This window comes from Carcharodon carcharias, chromosome 10 (genome assembly GCF_017639515.1).
Source record: "Carcharodon carcharias isolate sCarCar2 chromosome 10, sCarCar2.pri, whole genome shotgun sequence".
Lineage (NCBI taxonomy): Eukaryota > Metazoa > Chordata > Chondrichthyes > Lamniformes > Lamnidae > Carcharodon > Carcharodon carcharias.
In genome coordinates, this window is record NC_054476.1 from 143,605,284 (window position 1) to 143,625,352 (window position 20,069).

The 20,069-nt window shown below is 45.4% G+C and overlaps 1 protein-coding gene across 1 annotated transcript in view; it reads right to left on the bottom strand.

Annotated features, from left to right (window-relative positions):
* Positions 1–9,970: 9,970 nt before the first annotated feature.
* The window catches only part of ncbp3 (nuclear cap binding subunit 3), a 31,949-nt gene continuing 21,850 nt past the window's right edge, over positions 9,971–20,069 (bottom strand). Inside the window, exons 8-13 of the mRNA XM_041198003.1 lie at positions 16,995–17,094; positions 15,927–16,033; positions 14,864–15,128; positions 12,708–12,886; positions 11,010–11,162; positions 9,971–10,419 (exon numbers count right to left, since the gene is read on the bottom strand). Coding sequence (XP_041053937.1) covers positions 10,145–10,419; positions 11,010–11,162; positions 12,708–12,886; positions 14,864–15,128; positions 15,927–16,033; positions 16,995–17,094 — 1,079 coding nt within the window. The 3' untranslated portion in view covers positions 9,971–10,144. The remainder of the gene's footprint in view (positions 10,420–11,009; positions 11,163–12,707; positions 12,887–14,863; positions 15,129–15,926; positions 16,034–16,994; positions 17,095–20,069) is intronic.

Here is a 20,069-nt window from a genome sequence, read left to right on the forward strand (position 1 = left end):
AACCTATGCTGGGAGTGTTTGATGGGACAGTGTAGAGGTAGCTTTACTCTGTATCTAACCCCGTGCTGTTCCTGTCCTGGAAGAGTTTGATGGGAACAGTGTAGAGGGAGCTTTACTCTGTATCTAACCCCGTGCTGTACCTGCCCTGGGAGTGTTTGATGGGGACAATGTAGAGGGAACTTCACTGTGTATCTAACCCTGTGCTGTTTCTGTCTTGGGAGTGTTTGATGGGGACAATGTAGAGGGATTTTCATTCTGTATCTAACCCCGTCTTGTGCCCACCGCCTGAAAAGGTGATGATGCTTCCATTGAGTGAAGCTGACAAGACAATGATGATTTTCTGGAGAATGCACAAAACACAGTGAATAAGCAGGTGAAGATGCTTAGAAACTGCTGATGTGTGTTCCTTATCCATGACTATGGTGCTAAAGAGTTGAGTGGAGACCTACCTTCCAACAATCTCACGTCCACCGGCAACTTGAACCTGCTGACCTGCTTGGAGAGCGCGAGATGGGACTGGATTAGGTTGCATTTCTTCTTCTGCGAATTATTAAACAGCACAGTGAGCGATGTCCAACACTCTAGGGTTTCACAAAAGATCGGCCACTGCTTCAGAAACTTTTACTGAAACTTCATTAGATTCAGCTTGGTTTTACATGAATTACAGCAAGTTCTCGTTTAATGTTGCCCCATTTAACGTTTCGCTTTAATTTCGGTAAGTTACTGGGGTCTGTAATCTTGATGCGCATCGTGAGATTCGTTTTATCGTCGTTTCCTGCGTGACCTGATTGATGCCATTTTGAAGCGGCCTCTCCCCTCCCTGACCTCAGAGTTGTGACCTTTCCCCTCCTGAGGCAGCAGCAAAAAAAAACATGGATTGAGCAGCTCCGGCTTGCCAATCCTCCACCATCGAGACCCGCACTTCCACAACATTGGGGATTCGGCTTCAGATCGGATCTGGATCTCTCCTTCCAGGAGAGGGAAGCGGTTAGAAGGTGAGTCAGGGAGCAGGAGGTTCGGTAAGAGGGTGGGTTGGGAACTGGGAGAGGCCACAACTTGGAGGGTTGGATTGGGGGAGGATCTGCAGCAACCAAGAGGATCAGGGAGAGGGAGGTTCAGGAAGCAGGATTGGCAGCGAGCAGGAAGTACTGTAAGTAGAAAATTATACTTTTCTTTTATATTTTTAAACTTATTTTAAAGTTATTTCGTTTACCAATGTAGGAATTTAGCAATGTAAAATATTTCAACTTAGAGGGTATAATGTTTTAATATTTGTTTTGTTTCTGATACAGAACCTAAGCACAGTTATAACATTGATTCATCTGGGAACCAATTTTTCATTTAAAGTCGCTTCACTTAAAGTTGTGATTTTCAGGAACACAACCACAACTTTAAGTGAGGACTTACTGTAATTGGAATTTATATCACAGAAACAGACCATTCAGTCCATCTGTTTGATGCCAGTGTTTATGCTCCACATAAGCCTCCTCCCACCTTCCTTAATCTCACCCTATCACCATATCCTTCTATCCCTCTCTCCCTCATGTGCTTATCCAGGTTCCCCTTAAATGTATCTGTACTATTCACCCCAATCATTCCCTGTGCTAGCGAGTTGCACATTCTTACCACTTTCTGGATAAAGAAGTTTCTCCTGAATTCCCAATTGAATTTATTAGTGACCATCTTATATTTATGACCCATAGTTTGGAATCCCCCACAAGTGGAGCCATCATCTTTATGTCGACCCTGTCAAACCCTTTTTTATAATTTTAATCAGATCACCTCTCACTTTTTTCTAGGGAAAAGAGTTCCAGCCAGTTCAATCTTTGCTGATAGTTTCCCCTTGTACAGATGCCATGGCTACCCCTGACCTAAGGATGTAGGATATTCAAACACAAGGGACTTCATATTGAGCCTGATCAACCTCACTCAACATTCCCATGTCTGCACTGTCCAATCAGGGCTCCATGGACATTGAAGGGGAACGGTGAACCAGGCTGATTCTCCAACCCACCCACTTCTGCGAGGGCTAAGCTCACTGAGCACAGACAGGGTGGAATCTGAGTTCACCTTGCTCCCAATAAGCCTGTGCTAGCCTGACGGGAAAATTTACCAACTGATGCATGAAGGGTCAGGGAGTAACCACCTTAATTTAAAAGCAGACATGTGGTTGATCTTATAGCCGTGGCTACTCACAGAGGCCTGGTAGCTCGCTGTCTCCATGATGATGTTGGTTAGCCCAGTCTCCTTTGGTGCTGGCGGATGTCGTGACTTCAACTCCTGCAGCACAACCTTGGAAAGGGAACAACACAGCAAGGCAAACGTGATTCTCTTCAAATATCCAACAGCATCTAACCCTGGAATATCTTGTCTCAATATCTGTCATCCAATAAAATCTCCCCTCAATATCTGCCATCCATCAACCTACAGCTGAGTCACATTTCAGCACCAGACTGCCCTGAAAGCTCAGAAAGCGACTGCATTGGCCCCTCTCTTCCCTCTCAAGACACCATTGTTCAGGTACTTCACTGAGCAAACTCAATGACCCCATGCATTATAAGAATGAGGTACCTCATTTCACGATGGCCTCATAATGGGATGGAGAAGCAGAACATTGGAGTGAGGCCTAAAGCTCAGCCTTGATGGGCAGTCATTTTGGTGGAGAAAGACTGATCTACAACGGAACCATCACATTAACAGATGTCTCTTGGGATTTCCTCCCTTCCCCTCCCTGGGAGGGGTCTTCAGTTCCATTGCTGCTGGCTATCATCCAGGACCTTGTCCCAAGTGGCCATTCTTGACTCGTAAGCCTAGACTGGTCAATGTCCCTGCCAAGACCGCCCATGGAGAGTGATGACCTCCCCAGGGATTGTACCCCCCAACCTGAGGTCAACATCTACAGGGAGGAAGTCAAAAATGGCCAAAGTGGATTGAGGTTTGTCAATGTAGACCATCACTTTCCTGATAATTTTAAAACCATACCTGTGGGTCGTACAGGAGCAAGCTCTGACTGGATGGTTTAAAATTAGTTCTGGATTTAACTTTCCTCTTCACTCTCTTTGTTTTGCCTTTCCCTGATTTCTGGGTTCGTATCACCTGGCTTTAAGGGAACACAAGTTTCATTAAATTGTTCCAACACCTTCAAAAGTGCCTCCCCAGCTTTCCGTTGGGCTGATTCCTTGTCAGTATGGAGAAGCCTACAGTCACAGGATTGCAATTAGGACTGGAAGCTACTGCATCCCCACTATCTACATTTAATCATCTGCTAATGAAATTCTCATACATCGTTTTGTCATCTTCAGACTCGACTATTGCAGGGCTTTCTTGGCTGGCTTCCCACTTTCCCCATTCTAAATGAAAGGTCAACGAACCAAATCGTTAACTCTATTTCTCCTTCCCAATCCTGCCTGACCTGCTGAGTGTTTCCAGCATTTTTTATTTTTACTCCGTGCTTTGAATTTCAACTTGTCCAAAACTCTGCTGCCTGCAACCCTAACTCGCACCGAGTCCCGTTCATTCCTTTGCTTGCTTACCTACACTGTCTTTCAGTCCACCAATGTCATTTCAAATTCTCATCCTTGTTTTCAAACAGCCTGCTTATCTCTGTGACCTTTTCCAATTGTACAACCACCTGGAATTTCTGGAGACCTCCAATTTTCGCTCCCTAAATTCCCCCCCTAAACCTCTCCACCTCCCTGCTCCTTTAAGACTGTGCTTAAAATCTCCCTCTTTCACCGAGCCTTCGGTCATTTGTCCTATTATTTTTTGGGGAACAGCGTAGTATGTACTTGAGTGTCTTGTTTGCCTCAGTATGATCTCCTATTCAGCTGTGGTCAGGGACCTGATGAAAATTGATTAGAGATTTCTTCTTTGGGAAATTTGACACAACTTACCTCTTTCCTCCGGATTGAATCGTCCATTTTCTGGCTCTTTTATGAACCATTGTAGGTTTCTGTGTGAGATTAATCTCTCTCTTGTGGGTCTCTCTTTCAACTGGATCTTGAACTACCTGACACCTGGTCTTGAACTATCTGACCGAAGTCCTGACTCAGTATGAAGTGGCTGTCTGGTTGCTAAGCATGAGGCAGTTACTGACTGGAAGAATAAACAAAGCACAGGGAGTGGCCTGGAAGCAACAGACCAGGAACTGTTCAGCTTCACTTCTAAATCCTCTCTTAACACTGAGCTCAGAGCTGCCACTTTGGAGAGTGAAATTCAACCAAGGCTTTTGTCGACTGGGAGCTGACCTACACTGTGGAGAGCGGCAAACAAAGTTCCCAGGGTCAAACTGGCTCATGCAGTATTTTGCAGTATTTTCCAGTCTCAGTGCAGCAGTGGGAAGATGTTAAAAGTTTAGGATGGTGCTTTGTTTTCTAACGCTAACCAGTTGGCTGAGAGTTCGAGCAACCCACAAGACAATTCAGGCATGGCTCCCAAAACCTCTGCCTCATATGGTTCTTTGATCCACACTTAATATGTGGTGCTGCTGTTTAAAGGGATATGATAAACTCAAATGAATGCCCTCTGGAATTCCTTCCTTCAACTTCTCTGCTTCTCTCTCCTTTAAGATGCTCCCTTTGAGCATGAGTCCCAACAGCTTTTGTGGTTTGGTATCACATTTTGTTTGATAATGTTGTGAATTGCCATGGGATGGGTTAAAGATGCCATTTAAATGGGAAGAGTTATTATGGGTGTTAGTGTATCCCAGGAGGGTTAGGCAGGGAACCTAAACTGCTGAAACTTTGCCCTGTGGTTAATGGTGATTCTTAAATCCATCTTTCCCCTCCTAGCCTGTACTCAACACACATCTTCAACGTAAGCTAGCTTCCCATCCGCCAGCCTATTGATTTGATATATTAAAGATTTAATTTGAACTGTGCAAATTAGAAAAAAGTTGCATTTGTAAAGCACATCATAATACAGTAAAACAATTAAGTCAGAGGCAGTACAGCTGCAATAAGCTTCAAGGGAGTAAGACAAGGCTGGATGGCCTCTATTTAATGCCAGGAGTATTACAGGTAAAATGGATGAATTATGGGTGAGGATTGACTTGTGGAATTGTGATATAGTAGCCATCACTGAGACGTGGTTGAGGGAAGGGCAGGATTGGCAGTTCAACATTCCGGGATATAGAATCTTCAGGCGAGACAGGGTAGGAGGTAAAAGAGGAGGAGGCGTTGCATTATTAGTTAAGGAGTCCGTTACTGCAGTAAGGAGAAATGATATCTTGGAGCGGGCATCGAATGAAGCTTTATGGGTAGAGCTTAGGAATAAAAAAGGGGCAACCACATTATTAGGTGTTTATTATAGACCCCCAGATAGTCAGTGGGAAATTGAGGAGCAAATATGTGCACAATTTGTGGAGGTGTGTAAAAACAATAACAATAGGGTAATTATATTAGGTAATTTCAACTTTCCCAACATTAATTAGGATAGACATAGTGTTAAGAGCTTGGATGGAGTGGATTTCTTGAAATGTGTACAGGAGAACTTTTTAGGTCAATATGTAGAGGGTCCAACAAGGGACGGTGCATTGCTGGACCTAATTCTGGGGAATGAAGCCAGACAGGTGGCTGAGGTGGTGGTGGGCGAGCATTTTAGCGATAGCGACCACAACAGGGTACAGTTTAAGTTTGTTATGGACAAAGAAATAGACAAGTTGCAAAAAAATGTTTTGGCTTGGGGGAGAGTGTATTTTAGTAAAATAAGACAGGATCTGGCCAGGGTAGACTGGGAACAGTTACTTGTGGGGAAATATACAGAGGAACAGTGGGGAATTTTCAAAAAGGAAATGGGGGAGCGTACAGGCTCAACATGTTCCCTCTAGGGTGAAAGGAAGGAGTAACAAGCCCAGAGAACCATGGATGACCAGAGATATTCAGGTTATGATGAGAAGGAAAAGAGAGGCTTTTAGCAGGTATAAGGGAAGCAAATCAGCAGAGGCATTAGTAGATAAAAACAAAAAAACTGCGGATGCTGGAAATCCAAAACAAAAACAGAATTACCTGGAAAAACTCAGCAGGTCTGGCAGCATCGGCGGAGAAGAAAAGAGTTGACGTTTCGAGTCCTCATGACCCTTCGACAGGCATTAGTAGAGTACAGACAGTGCAGGGTGGAGCTTAAGAAAGCAATTAGGAGAGCAAAGAGGGGATATGAGAAAGCTTTGGCTGGTAAAAGTAGGGAAAATCCCAAGATATTCTATAAGTATATCAATCGGAAGAGGATAACCAGGGAAAGAGTAGGGCCCATAAGGGACCAAGGGGGCAATCAATGGATGAAGCCAGATGTCATCGCTAGAGTGTTGAATGAATACTTCACGTCTGTCTTCACTCAAGAGAATGAGGATGAAGGTATCAAACTTGGGGAGAGAGACTGCGAGGTTCTTAAGCAAATTGATACAGGGAGTGACAAGGTATTGGAGGTGTTGGCAGGCTTAAAAGTTTACGAATCTCCAGGTTGGTATGATTTATGTCCCAGGCTGCTGAGGGAGGCAAGGGAGGAGATCGCAGGGGCTCTGACTCAATTTTTAATTCCTCTCTGGCCAGGGGGGAGGTGCCAGAAGACTGGAGAACAGCTAATGTGGTTCCGCTATTTAAGAAGGGTTGTAGAGATAAGCCGGGGAAGTACAGGCCAGTGAGTCTCACATCAGTAGTAGGGAAACTTGGGGAAATTTCTGAAGGAGAGTATCTATCTCCACTTGGAGAGGCAAGGTTTGATCAGGGATAGTCAGCAAGGCTTTGTCAGAGGGAGGTCATGCCTAATTAATTTGATTGAATTTTTTGAGGTGACCAGGTATGTAGTTGAGGGTAGTGCAGTTGATGTAGTTTATATGGATTTCAGCAAAGCCTTTGACAAGGTCCCACATGGGAGACTTATAAAGAAGGCAAAGGCACAGGGGATACAGGGTAATTTGATAAGGTGGATTCAAAATTGGCTTAGTTGTTGGAGGCAGAGGGTGATGACAGAAGGATGCTTTAGTGACTGGAAGCCAGTGTCCAGTGGCGCAGCACAGAGATCTGTGCTCGGTCCCCTATTATTTGTAATTTATATAAACGACATAGATGACTATGTGGGGGGTAGGATTAGTAAGTTTGCGGATGACACAAAGATTGGCCGGGTGGTTAACAGTGAGGTTGAGTGTCTTGGGCTACAGGAAGATATAGATGGGATGGTCAAATGGGCAGATAAGTGGCAGATGGAATTTAACCCTGAGAAGTGTGAGGTGATACACTTTGGAAGGAGTAATTTGACAAGGAAGTATTCAATGAATGGCGTGACACTAGGAAGTTCTGAGGAACAAAGGGGCCTTGGCGTGTGTGTCCATAGATCTCTGAAGGTGGAGGGGCATGTTAGTGGGGTGGTGAAAAAGGCATATGGGACGCTTGCCTTTATCGAGGCATAGGTTACAAAAGTAGGGAGGTCATGTTGGAGTTGTATAGAACCTTGGTGAGGCCATGGCTGGAGTAGTGTGTGCAGTTCTGATCGCCACATTATAAGAAGGATGTGATTGCACTGGAAGGGGTGCAGAGGAGGTTCACCAGGATGTTGCCTAAGATGAAACATTTAAGTTATGAAGAGAGGTTGGATAGACTTGGGTTGTTTTCGTTGGAACAGAGAAGACTGAGGGGCGACCTGATCGAGGTATACAAGATTATGAGGGGCATGGACAGGGTGGATAGGGAGCAGCTGTTCCCCTTAGTTGAAGGGCCAGTCACAAGGGGGCATAAATTCAAGGTGAGGAGCAGGAGGCTTAGTGGGGGATGTGAGGAAAAACTTTATTACCCAGAGGGTGATGACGGTCTGGAATGTACTGCCTGGGAAGGTGGTGGAGGTGGGTTGCCTCACATCCTTTAAAAAGTACCTGGATGAGCACTTGGCACGTCATAACATTCAAGGCTATGGGCCAAGTGCTGGTAAATGGGATTAGGTAGGTAGGTCAGGTGTTTCTCACGTGTTGATGCAGACTCAAGGGCTGAAGGTCCTCTTCTGCAGTATGATTCTGTGATCTGTCACATTCAGACTGTCCCAAAACTTTTTACAACTAATGAAATACTTTTGAAGTGTAGCCACCATCGTAAAGTAGGAAACCAAGGGAGTGCTTTTGGATTGGATGGGATGTTAAACCAAAGCCCTCTTAGGTGGATGAGAAAGATCCCAAAGCCACTATTCAGGGAGCAAGGGAGTGCTCCGCAGTGTCCTGGGGCCAATATTTATCACTCAAACAGGACTAAAACTGGTCATCTGATCAGTCACATTTTTTATTTTGTGTGGCAGCCATGTTTCTTACATTACCACTGTGACTGCGCTTCAAGAGCACTTCATTGGCCATAAAGTGCTTTGGGACATCCTGAGGTAGTGAAAGGTGCTATAGAAATGCAAAAATTTATTAAAACCTTAATTAAAGCCTTAAACTACTGGGACACAAAAATGGGAAATACATTCAGGGTTACCACACAATAGTGCTAGGCAGCAGCTCCTGCTGAAAAGTGCATATGGGTGTCAGGAGAGGGAAAGATAAGGCTTGGCTGTGATGCCCTCTGCAGTCAAACAGCCCACTCACCATGGGTTCCTTTAAGAGGTGGTACAGGTCCCATGGACCCCAGCACCTCCAATACAGCATGGATTAAATTGGGAAAGTGATTGAGATTTCTGGCCTCAACTGATGCCACATATCAGTGAAACTCAGGTTGGTTTCATCTCTTTACAGAGCAGTGAATCTATTATGAACAGAGAGGATCACTGTGCTCTTCGTAGGAAGGGCCCGAGCAGTTGGGAACAAGGCACTAAGTTCACCTGAAATAGTGTTCCTTCCTGAGCTGCCCCGATGATCTAATCAAACCTCAGGTGTCAAGCGAGCTGAACAGACCCCACACATAAACAAGTATTTCGGGAACAGCATCTAAACACTGAAAGAATAGCGCCGATCCTAGCAGGTGCTCAATAAAGTTTAGGCTACAGTACAAGGGAACCCAGATCGATGGGTCACGAGTACACGAGAAAAGCTGAACAAGCGTTTCTCAAACCTGAAGGTTGGTTGTACACTGGGAATGCAAAGTGCCTTTATACTCTGCACCATCCTATCCCCATTGTTGGGAAATAATATCCTGTCCTCACTGATCTACACTGGCCCCTGGTTAAGCAACACCTCCATTTTAAAAATGCTCATCCTTATTTTCAATTCTTCCATGGCCTCACCCCTCCCTATCTCTCTAATGTCCTCCAACCCCACAACACTCCGAGATATCTGCTCATCTCTAATTCTGGCTTTTTGGGCATCACTGATTTTGATTGTTCTATTGGTGTTCAGCTGTTTGCACCCCGAGCTTTCCACTTCTCTTGCCTCCTTTAAGATGCACCTTAAAACCTATCACCTTGACTGAGATTTTGGCAGTTTGACTAATATCTTCTGATATGGCTTGATGTCAAATTTTGTTTTATTGCACACCTGTGAAGCACCTTGGGACATTTTATTAAAAGCGCTAAATAAACCCAAATTATTCAGCAGGCTTTCACACAATTGAAGCAGTTAACATTACAGTAGATTTCTAAAACAAATTAGGCTCAGTACTAGGACACAGCACACAGTGTAACTCAAGCACACCAAAGTACAAAAGCTGGTCAAGCAGAATGGTCAAGGGCACTGGGCAGTGTGATATAGCACCACAGAGTACTGCACAGAGTAATAAAGAGGATGCAGAGTACTAAAGCATACTCCACAATGGAAAGAGGCTCCTACTTCAAGTCCACATTTCTTTTTGAATTTAGACAAATACAAACCACAACAGAATGATGCAACAGCAGGTTATATCTCCTGCCCAGCCTCCTTGAACCTGGCTGCCCCAATTCCTATTGGGTTCAAGCTCCTTGTATCGCTAACTGGGGGAGGAAAGAGAGAAGAGGAGGAGAGAGAGGGGGTTTAGCCAGGATTCCTTTGCAGGCAAATACAAATAAATTCAGCCGACAATTTGGCTTCAAGGTTAAATTTAATTCAGTCAGAAGGTAAACAGTAACATTTCGGGTTGAGTTTGTTCCAAACACAGGCGCCTGTTTTCAGCTCAGGGCTGGCAAATTGTCCCCGTGTGCCCCAGGGAGCTGCCATTTTTCTCCATGGTGGGTCAGAGTTCGTGGTCAGGGCTTCAAGAGGTCAAGATTCACTGTCCGAGGTGGAGCTCTCCCGGCTGATTTCAATCTGTAGTGACGGGAGGTTGTCTAAACGACTCTTCTTGTGCGAACGTTCCTTCTCTCTGATCAGAGCACCCCAGGCGCGTTGGAGCTCTGTGTCATCATCCTCATCCTTCTCTTCCTCTTTCACTGCTACCACCTCCTCCTCTTTCTCTGCAGCAGGTTCCTTCTCTGCCTCTTTCTCTGGTATCTTCTCGCTTTTTACTGGGGGTTTGCCAAGGCGACTCCATAAACTCCCTGTTGGGAAGAAACCAGTGGAATAAAAATTAGCTCCTATGCTTTAATGTATATTTTTTAAATAAAGTCTTTGACAGATTGCCGATCCAAACATCAGAAATGTTCTCAGTCTCAATGCAGAATAGGTAAAGAAATATTTACATTTCTATAGCACCTTTCACAACCTCAGTATGTTCCAATGCACTTTACATTGAAGTGTCGTCCTTGTTGTAATGTGGACAACAGGGCAGTTAATTTGCACACAGCAAGATCCCAGACATAGCAATGTAGTAATGACCAGATTACAATTTTTAAAAAAGTGATGTTGATTCAGTGATAAATATTGACAGGACACAAAGCAAAATTCCCCTACACTTCTTTGACTAGAATCATGGGATTTTGTTTTATCAATTCATTCTCGATATGTGGGCATAGCTGACAAGGCCAACGCCCATCCCTAATTACCCTGAGCAGATTGCTTAACAGCTGGCTCTCATTCCTATGTCTTTCTACCTTCTCCCAACATCTCACTCAAGGCGTCTCAATGACTGGCCACTCGGCCGAGATAGGGGAGGGGCAGCTGGATAGAGTGCAAACCTGCAAACATTTACCCATTTTCTTGCTCTTGTCAGGCGTGAAGCTCCTGCTGTCCTGTTTAGGGAACCCCAGTCTGCTGTGGACATCTGTCTGTGGCTCTCTTCGGGTGATGGAGATGCTGCTGGCCTGTGGAGAGTGTGGCCTCTTCCCAAGTCGCTGTCTGACACCTGAAACCAACACAGGAGTACACCATCAGTCACCCAGTGCAGAGTATCCCGGAATCAGCACCGAGTGTCACCATCAAACATGCTGATTAAAGAGGTTGCATTCCTGGTGTCATGCAGAATCATACAGCACCGGGGGTGGTGGCATTCAGCCATTGTGCCTGTGCCAGCTCCTTGCGAAAGTGCTATCCAATTAATTCCACTTCTCTACTTCTACTTGTTCTTTTGCCAGAGCCGTGAAAATGTTTTGTTTTCAAGTATTTATCCAACTCCCTTTTGAAAGTTACTTTTTTTTATTCGTTCAGGGGATGTGGGTTTTGCTGGCTGGGCTGGCATTTACTGCCCATCCCTAATTGCCCTTGAGAAGGTGATGGTGAGCTGCCTTCTTGAACTGCTGCAGTCCATGTGGTGTAGGTACACCCACAGTGCTGTTAGGGAGTTCCAGGATTTTAACCCAGCGGCGATATATTTCCAAGTCAGGATGATGAGTGACTTGGAGGAGAACTTCCAGGTGGTGGTGTTCCCATCTAAATGCTGCCCTTGTCCTTCTAGATGATAGTGGTTGTAGGTTTGGAAGGTGCTGTCTAAGGCGCCTTGGTGAGTTCCTGCAGTGCATCTTGTAAATGGTACACACTGCTGCCAATGTGCGTCGGTGGTGGAGGGAATGAAAGTTTGTGGATGGGGTACTAATCAAGTGGGCTGCTTTGTCCTGGACTGTGTTGAGCTTCTTGAGTGTTGTTGGGGCTGCACTCATCCAGGCAAGTGGAAAGTATTCCATCACACTCCTGACTTGTGCCTTGTAGATGGTGGACAGGCTTTGGGGAGTCAGGAGGTGAACTACTCATTACAGGATTCCTAGCCTCTGACCTGTTCTTGTAGCCACAGTATTTATATGGCTAGTCCAGTTCAGTTTCTGGTCAATGGTAACCCCCAGGATGTTGATATTGGTGGATTCAGTGATGGTAATGCCATTGAACATCAAGGGGCGATGGTTGGATTCTCTCTTGTTGGAAATGGTTATTGCCTGACACTTGTGTATCATGAAAGTTGCTTGCCACTTGTCAGCCCAAGCCTGGATATTGTCCAGGTCTTGCTGCATTTGGACACGGACTGCTTCAGTATCTGAATCGTTGTGAATGGTGCTGAACATTGTGCAATCATCAGCAAACATCCCCACTTCTAACTACTGAATCTGCTTCCACCACCCTTTCGGGCAGCACCTTCCAGATCACAACAACAAAAATTGTTTTCATCTCCCCTCTGGTTCTTTTGCCAATTAAATTAAACCCATCTTCTTAAATCTGGTTACTGAGCCTCCTGCCCACTGGAAACAATTTCACTCTATTTATTTCAGCAAAACCCCTCATGATTTTGAGCACTTCTATTAAATCTCCCCTGAACCCTCTCTGCTGTAAGGAGAGCAATCCCATCTTCTCCAGTCTCTCCACATTAACTGAAGTTTCAACAAAATGATTTTAATTCATTTCTTCCCCCAAAAGCAAGTGGTTTGTTAAATGTTTCTATAATTAGACTGGCATGTGTTGGTACCTGTGCTGGTGACTGAGCTGCTGCCAGCTGCCGTGGGCAACTGCCTCTCCGCCAGCTGCCGTTTCTCCTCCAGGAGTAGCCGCACATCAGAAACCTTCTCAGTTGAAAGCCTGGCACCAATCCGGTTCCTCACGTTGCTAGACACAATCGTCATGTTTGCTTCCGGCTTCATCGAGTTCCTAGAGAAGCATAAGGGAAGAGAGGGGTGGATAATAAACACACAGTCAGTAGGAAAATTCAGCAAACACTTTGCATTAACAGTTCTTTAAAGTTTATACGAAACCCTAGTCAGACCCCATCTGGAGCAACTGTGTTCATTTCTGGGCACTGCATCTCAGGCTTAGTCTTGGGAAGGGGTGCAGCACAGATTCACCAGCATGATATAACGGGTTAAATTATGAGGATAGGTTGCATAGACTAGGCTTGCATTCCCTCAAGCATAAAAGATTAAGGTGCGATCATATTGAGGTGTTGAAGATGATTAAAGAATTTGACTGGGTCGATAGAAACTATTTCCTCTGGTGGGGGAGGGTGTTCCAGAACAGCGGGGCAGAGCCTTAAAATTAGAGTCAGGGTGTTCAGAGGTGCTGTCAGGAAGCACTTCTTCACACAAAGGGGAGTGACAATCTGGAACTCTCTCCCACAAAAAGCTGTAGATGCTGAGGGCCAATTGAAAATTTCAAGACTGGAAGTGATAGATTTTCATTGGGCAAGGGGTTTAAGGATTATGGAATCAAGATGGGTCGATAGAGTTAAGATATGGATCATGAGCTAATAGAATAGCAAAACAAGCTCAAGGGGTTGAATGGATTCCCCTGCTTGCTCCTAATGGATTGAAATAGCTACGAGCGGTCATGCAAAATGGAAGATTCAAACTGTACAACTGCTGGGACTTCGAATCTTATAGCACTCAGTGCATCGTGGCTCTGTTAGCTCTTTGAATGATCTATCCAATTAGCCCCCACTTTCCCTGCTCTTTTCCCATAGCCCAGCAAATTTTCCCCTTTCAAGGATTTATCCAATTCCCTTTTGAAAGTTCCTATTGAATCTGTTTGCACTGCTCTTTCAGGCAGCGCCTTCCAGATCACAACAGCTCACTGCATAAAAAAGATTCACCCAATCTCCCCCTCTGGTTCTTTTGCCAATTCTTTTCAATCTCTGGTTATCGACCCTCCTGCCACTGGAAACAAAATTTATCAGAATTTTCAAGATTTTGAACACCTCTATTAAATCTCGCTGTAACCTTCTCTGCTCTAAGGAGAACAATCCCAGCTTCTCCAGTCTCTCCACGTTAACTGAAGTCCCTCATCCCTGGTCCGATTCTAGTAAAACTCCCCAAACCTTGACAAGAATTAGACAAAATTCTCCAGTTGAGGCTCCAGTGTTTGAAAGGTTTACCTTGCTCTTGTACTCTATTCCTCTATTAAAGTCAAGAATACTGTATGCTTAGTTTTAAAAAAAAAGGCTTGTCACCCTCAAAGACTTCTATACAGCAACACCCCCCCCCCCCCGCCGCCTCCCCCCTCAGGTTTTTCTGTTCCTGCATCCTCTTTCAATTGTACTATTTAGTTTATAATACAAAATAAAGACACAAAGTTGTGGAAACACTTAGCAGGTCTGGCAGCATCTGTGGAGAGATAAACAGAATTAACAAGCTTTGAAGAAGATCATACGAATTAGGAGTAGGCCACTCAGCCCCTCGAACCTGCTCCACCATTCAATAAGATGGCTGATCTGAATGTAACGTCAACCCCACATTCCCACTTACCCCCAATAACCTTTCACCCTGCTGCTTCTCTTTCCACAGATGCTGTCAGCCCTACTGAGTTTTTCCAGCATTTTCTGTTCTTATCTCAAGTTTCCAGCATCCGCAGTATTTTACTTTTACCATTTAGTTTATAATGCCTCTCCATTTTTCCTACCAAAATACTAATTCACTCCTGACCTCCATCCAATGGTTGCTGCTGGACAGTGTGGGCACTGGACAAGGGCAGAGTCAGGAGTTGTTGAGTTGCCCTCCAGCTGGTCATTTGACCTGGCGACTCTCACTGTTCAGAGATGGACAGACTTTGGTAAAATACTAACCAAACTCAGCAAGGATCCATAGCCTCAGGAGAGGAGTGAGGCAGTTTGGAGAGCTTTTGGGTAATGCTCACCGAATAGTCTTCAGCTGGGCCTCCACTTCGTCTGCATACATAGTCATCTTCAGACTCTTCTTGGGCAACGGCATCGAGATCATCTTCAGCTCCAGATCATAGTCCATCTCATCAGAGTCTGAACCCCGGGGGCTGAAGTGCCCACCTGTGCGGCTCTCATTGCGATATTCGACCACCACCCGGTCGTCTGCCTCCATATCCTGCTCCGCATCATCTTCATCCTCATCCTCCTCCTGGATCGGCTCCTCGGGAACATTCCCCAGACCTGCGAACAATGAAACCCATTAGCCTGGCATCGAGCACGATGCAAAACTTTCAACAAGTGAGCAGTGATAGTAAATCTGTGACTTTTTAATCTTCAAATTATACACTCCACTACCCACACTGCACCACCCCCTCCCAGCACCACTTCCCATGACATGTTCACACAGAACTGCAGCAAGGCAATAGCTGGCCTCTTACTTCCTCTCTTCCCACTAAGACCCCAGGTACTCTTCCCAGTTGAAGTGGTGATTTACTTTTACTTCTTTCAAATTAGTGCCTTGTATCCACTGCTCCTACACTGGGAGCCCAATTACACATTGGGTGATTACTTCGTGAACCTGAGCTCCTGATCCTGAGCTTCCAGTCACTTGTCATTTTAATCTTCAAACTCTGCCCTTGGCTTTCTGCAACGTTCCAATGAAGCACAAAATAAGCTCATGTTACAGCACCTTATTTTTACAACTTTCTGAGCTTAACAACTTGAGATATTAACTGTCACTTCCATTTTCTCTCAGGCATTCTGCAACCATTTCCACCTCCTGTGGACCCATGTTTTGTTTTTTTCAATCACCTCTAATTGCTTTGCAGCATCATCCCTTTTATCTTTAATCACTACCACCTTCCACACAATCTCTTCCTGTCCTCTTTCCCCCTGTTCTGCATGTGTTTTAAACCTGTTCACTAATATCATCCAGTTATAAGAAATGCCCAAACATTAACCGTGTTTCTCTCGCCACAGATACTCCCACCCAACCACCCCCCCAATCCTCCACCCCTGTCCTCTCAAGTGCTGACTGACCAGAGTGATGGTGTTTATAACGGGATGCTAGTCCCACATCATCAGGCAGGAAAGATTTTTTCTTTAGAATGTCTCTCTGGATCCGTCGGGCATGATATCGTCGCTTCCTGCAGAAAGGCAATGTGACAAAAATCAGCAACAAACCAGGCCCTTGTTCAAAAACCTATGGAAGGACTGGGGTGATTCTCAGCACAAGTAGTGGAGATACTGAATCTCAGTGACTACAGCAAAAGGAAGCATGGCAGAGTTCCACAACTTTCAGCTGTGGCTTTCCTCTGCATCAGGAACTGTGACTTCACAGCCCTCTCTGGCACACAACCCACACTGACGGGGGTGTCGCAGTGCCAGAGGCACTGCACTTCAGATAAGGTGTTGAACGATGGTCTCAGCTGTCTGTGCAGGTGAATGTGAATGATCCCATGGCATTACTTGAAGAGGATCAGGTTGTTCAGCTGGTGCCTTGGCCAATGTCTCCTTCTTACCAGCATCACCAAAAACAAATTGCTCATCATTTTGTGGTTTTGAGTTCAAATCCTACCCTGGCTGCTTAAGAGTTTGAATTCAATTTTTAAAAATAAAAGGAAATAAAAATCTGTTCTCTAAGTGACCATGAGCTGTCAGATTGTCGGAAAAACCCAACTGGTTCATTATTGTTTTTTTGGGGAAAGAGACCTGCTGTCCTTACTTGGTCTGGGCCAATATACGACTCCGGTCCCACACTGTGTTTCACTCTTAATTACCCTCTGAAATGGCCCAGCAAAACAGTCAGATGCATCAAAACCACAAGTAACACGACCGCATGGACAACAGAGTTCAAGGTGGGACCCTGCGCTTTCTCCCCATCCCCACCAGCTCCTCACAGAAACGAGGGAAGGGCAACAAATAGTCCCATTCTGAGAATAAAGTCAGGATCAGGTAAAGGCAGCAGCCCATTTCTGGCTGACTCACAACAGAGTGCATCATGGGGCTCCGCTGACACACCCTGACCCTGCTGATGCTAAACTCGCTTGTGAGAACACTATAGAATGAATATTACTCACCAGTCCAGCCCCTACATGTGTTACTCACCAGGAATTTGACAGGATTCCCTTCATGCCGCCATAATTCGGATTCCCATATTTCATGTAATACTGACTCCGCCTCGCTGCTCCCAATTCCTTCCGATCATCTGCAAGACAGCACAAACTGTCACTAGCAGCCTGGCGTCCCAGGAGAAAGCTTTGACAACTGACCACCTTACAGGGTACACAGGAATGCCCACCCTCACCCCAAGCCAAGGAGTAAAACGCCCAGAGCCACAGAGATGAGTGTGCCAAGTTCAAGCCCTGCCTTATGCTGCATCAGTGGGTTAGTAATAGAGGAATTATCAAACTGACTTCAGTTTCCTGAGGCTTCGCAGGAACAGGAGGCGGCCATTCAGCCCCTGGAGCTTGGTCCACTATTCTACTGAATCACAGTAATCTGCATCTCAACTCCTTTAACCTTTGTTAGCTACATATCCTTTAATGCTTCACTCAATAAAAATCTATTGATCTCAATCTTTAATATTCTAATTGACCCTCAGCCTCAATGGGCTCTTGCAGGGAGAGAGTTCCAGATTTCCAGTCCCCTTCTTGTGAACAAGTGCTTCCTGACATCACCCCTCAATGACCTGGCTCCAATTTGAAGATTCTGCCCCTGATTCTGGATTCTCCCTCTCCCTCACCAACCCATCTCCCAGGAAACAGTTTCTCTCTTTCTATCCTATCAATTCCTTTAATCATCTTAAACGCCTTAATTATATTAACCTAATACTTAGAGGGAATAAAAGCCATGTCTATGAAAACTGTCCTAATTTAACCTTTTTAGCCCCAGTATAATTCCGATGAATCTGCACCACACCCCCTCCAGAGGCAATGCTGAGATGTGATGCCCGGAACTGAACACAGTTACTCCAGATGGGTCTGACTGGAGCTTCATATAAACTGTAACATCAGTTCCTCTCCTTTGTATTCCAGCTCCATTGAGGTAAAGACTGACATTGTTGGAGCTTTTGAAATTGTGGAAACTATATTTCAGTGAGCAAGTGGTCACTCTGAGGAATGGACATCCATCGCAAGACAGTGGAAGCAATTAATATTGATCCGTTGACATGACAGATGTCTTTCAGAAAATAAGTTTGGGACCCAGTCTAGTGAGTCATTTGAGACGTGACGTGGTGTGGCTCTTGAGGAACAGGTGAGTTTGGATCTATATTTTCCTAATCTCTTCCCCACTGGGGTTTTTCCTCACCTCACCTCTGGGTCTGTTATAGACTCATTGATAGAGATTGAACACTCTGGTTGGTTAAAAACTCCATTATTGCTGTTATGTGATTACGCAATGGTAGAACGTGAACTAGACAGACCTTGGTTTGTTTTGTCCAGTGATTCCTATTATTTTTTTCTCTTATTAGCTTTTAATGATTTGTCTACAGACAACCAAATCCAGACTATTCCAACCTGCGGCCCATGGGCTGGATTGCAGCCCATGATGCCCCTCCATGTGGCCCCCAGAGCCATTGTTCAAAATGCCAGTAAGACCCTTAAATGAAGTTGAAGATTTCTGCAGGAACTGCTCCTTCAATCAACATCCTGGGGGTTACCATTGACCAGAAACTGAACTGGACTAGCCATATAAATACAGTGGCTACAAGAACAGGTCAGAGGCTAGGAATCACTGCAGTGAGTAACTCACCTACTGACTCCCCAAAGCCTGTCCATCATCTTCAAGACACAATTCAGGAGTGTGATGGAATACTCACCACTTGCCTGGATGAGTGCAGCTCCCACAACTCTCAAGAAATTTGACACTGTCCGGGACAAAGCAACCCGCTTGATTGGCACCCCATCCACAAACATTCACCCCCTTCACCACCAACAAACAGTGGCAGCAGTATGTACCATCTACGAGATGCACTGCAAGAACTCACCTTCCAAACCTGCAAACACTACCATCTAGAAGGACAAGGGCAACAAACAAATGGGAATACCACCATCTGCAAGTTCCACTCCAAGCCACTCACCATCCTGACTTGGAAATATATCACTGTTCCTTCACTGTCGCTGGGTCAAAATCCTGGAACTCCCTCCCTAACAGCACTGTGGGTGTACCTACACCACATGGACTGCAGCGGTTCAAGAAGGCAGCTCACCACCACCTTCTCAAGGCCAATTAGGGATGGGCAATCAATGATGCCTTAGCCAGCAATGCACATATCCCATAAATCAATAAAAAAAGCTATTCCTCTCACATTTGCTACTGATAGGCAGCACTGGGTGAATGTTGGGGGGGGGGGTGGAAGAGAAGGGCTGGGCAAGCACGGATAGGGGAAGGACTGGGGGGGGTGAGTGGGGCATGTTTGGGATGGGGTGTGCCTGGAACTGAGTGGGTGGTGAGCCTGTGTGGGTGAGTAGGGATGAGTGGGTTAGGGTGGACGGCGGTGGGCGAGGCTGTGGGATGTCTGAGGCTTGGAGTGAATGAGTGAGGGTCCTGTGCCTGGGTGAGAGTGCTGCCGGTGGGGGGTAGAGAGAGTGGGCGAGAGTGTGTGGGCAGTGTTTGTTGCAGCAAAATCCAATTTGTCTTAGCAAAACTGGAGCATTGACACCTATCCATATGGATTACTGACATTTTTACTGTAAATATCCAATCCAGATACCTGACCGACCTAATGTTTACTGTTATTATCCATCCAAATACAGGACTGACCATTCTTATAATGTCAATTATAAGTGTGAGAGAGAGGGGAAAGTGTGAGTGTGTGAAAGAGAGAGGCAAGTGTGTGCGAGTGAGAGGAAAGAGTATCAGTGAAAGACGAGAGTGTGCATGTGAGAGAGGAGAATGTGTGTGTGAAGAGGGGTGTGCACGTGTCTGGCTCACTTCCAGTATCAAGGTTCTCATTCACCTTCACCCACCTCCTCCCCTGCACACACACACCAACATACACTGGGTGAGGGTGAGTGAGTGAGCACCCCCCCCAAGACTGGGAGTGAGCCGGACACACACACTCTCACCCTTTCACACTCTAATGGTCATCTTTATTTATTACTCATTTTTTAAAAATCAATTTACTGCTTTGACATTTTTTTTTGCTCAGTAAGTTGATTCTTTACACACGTCAGCTTT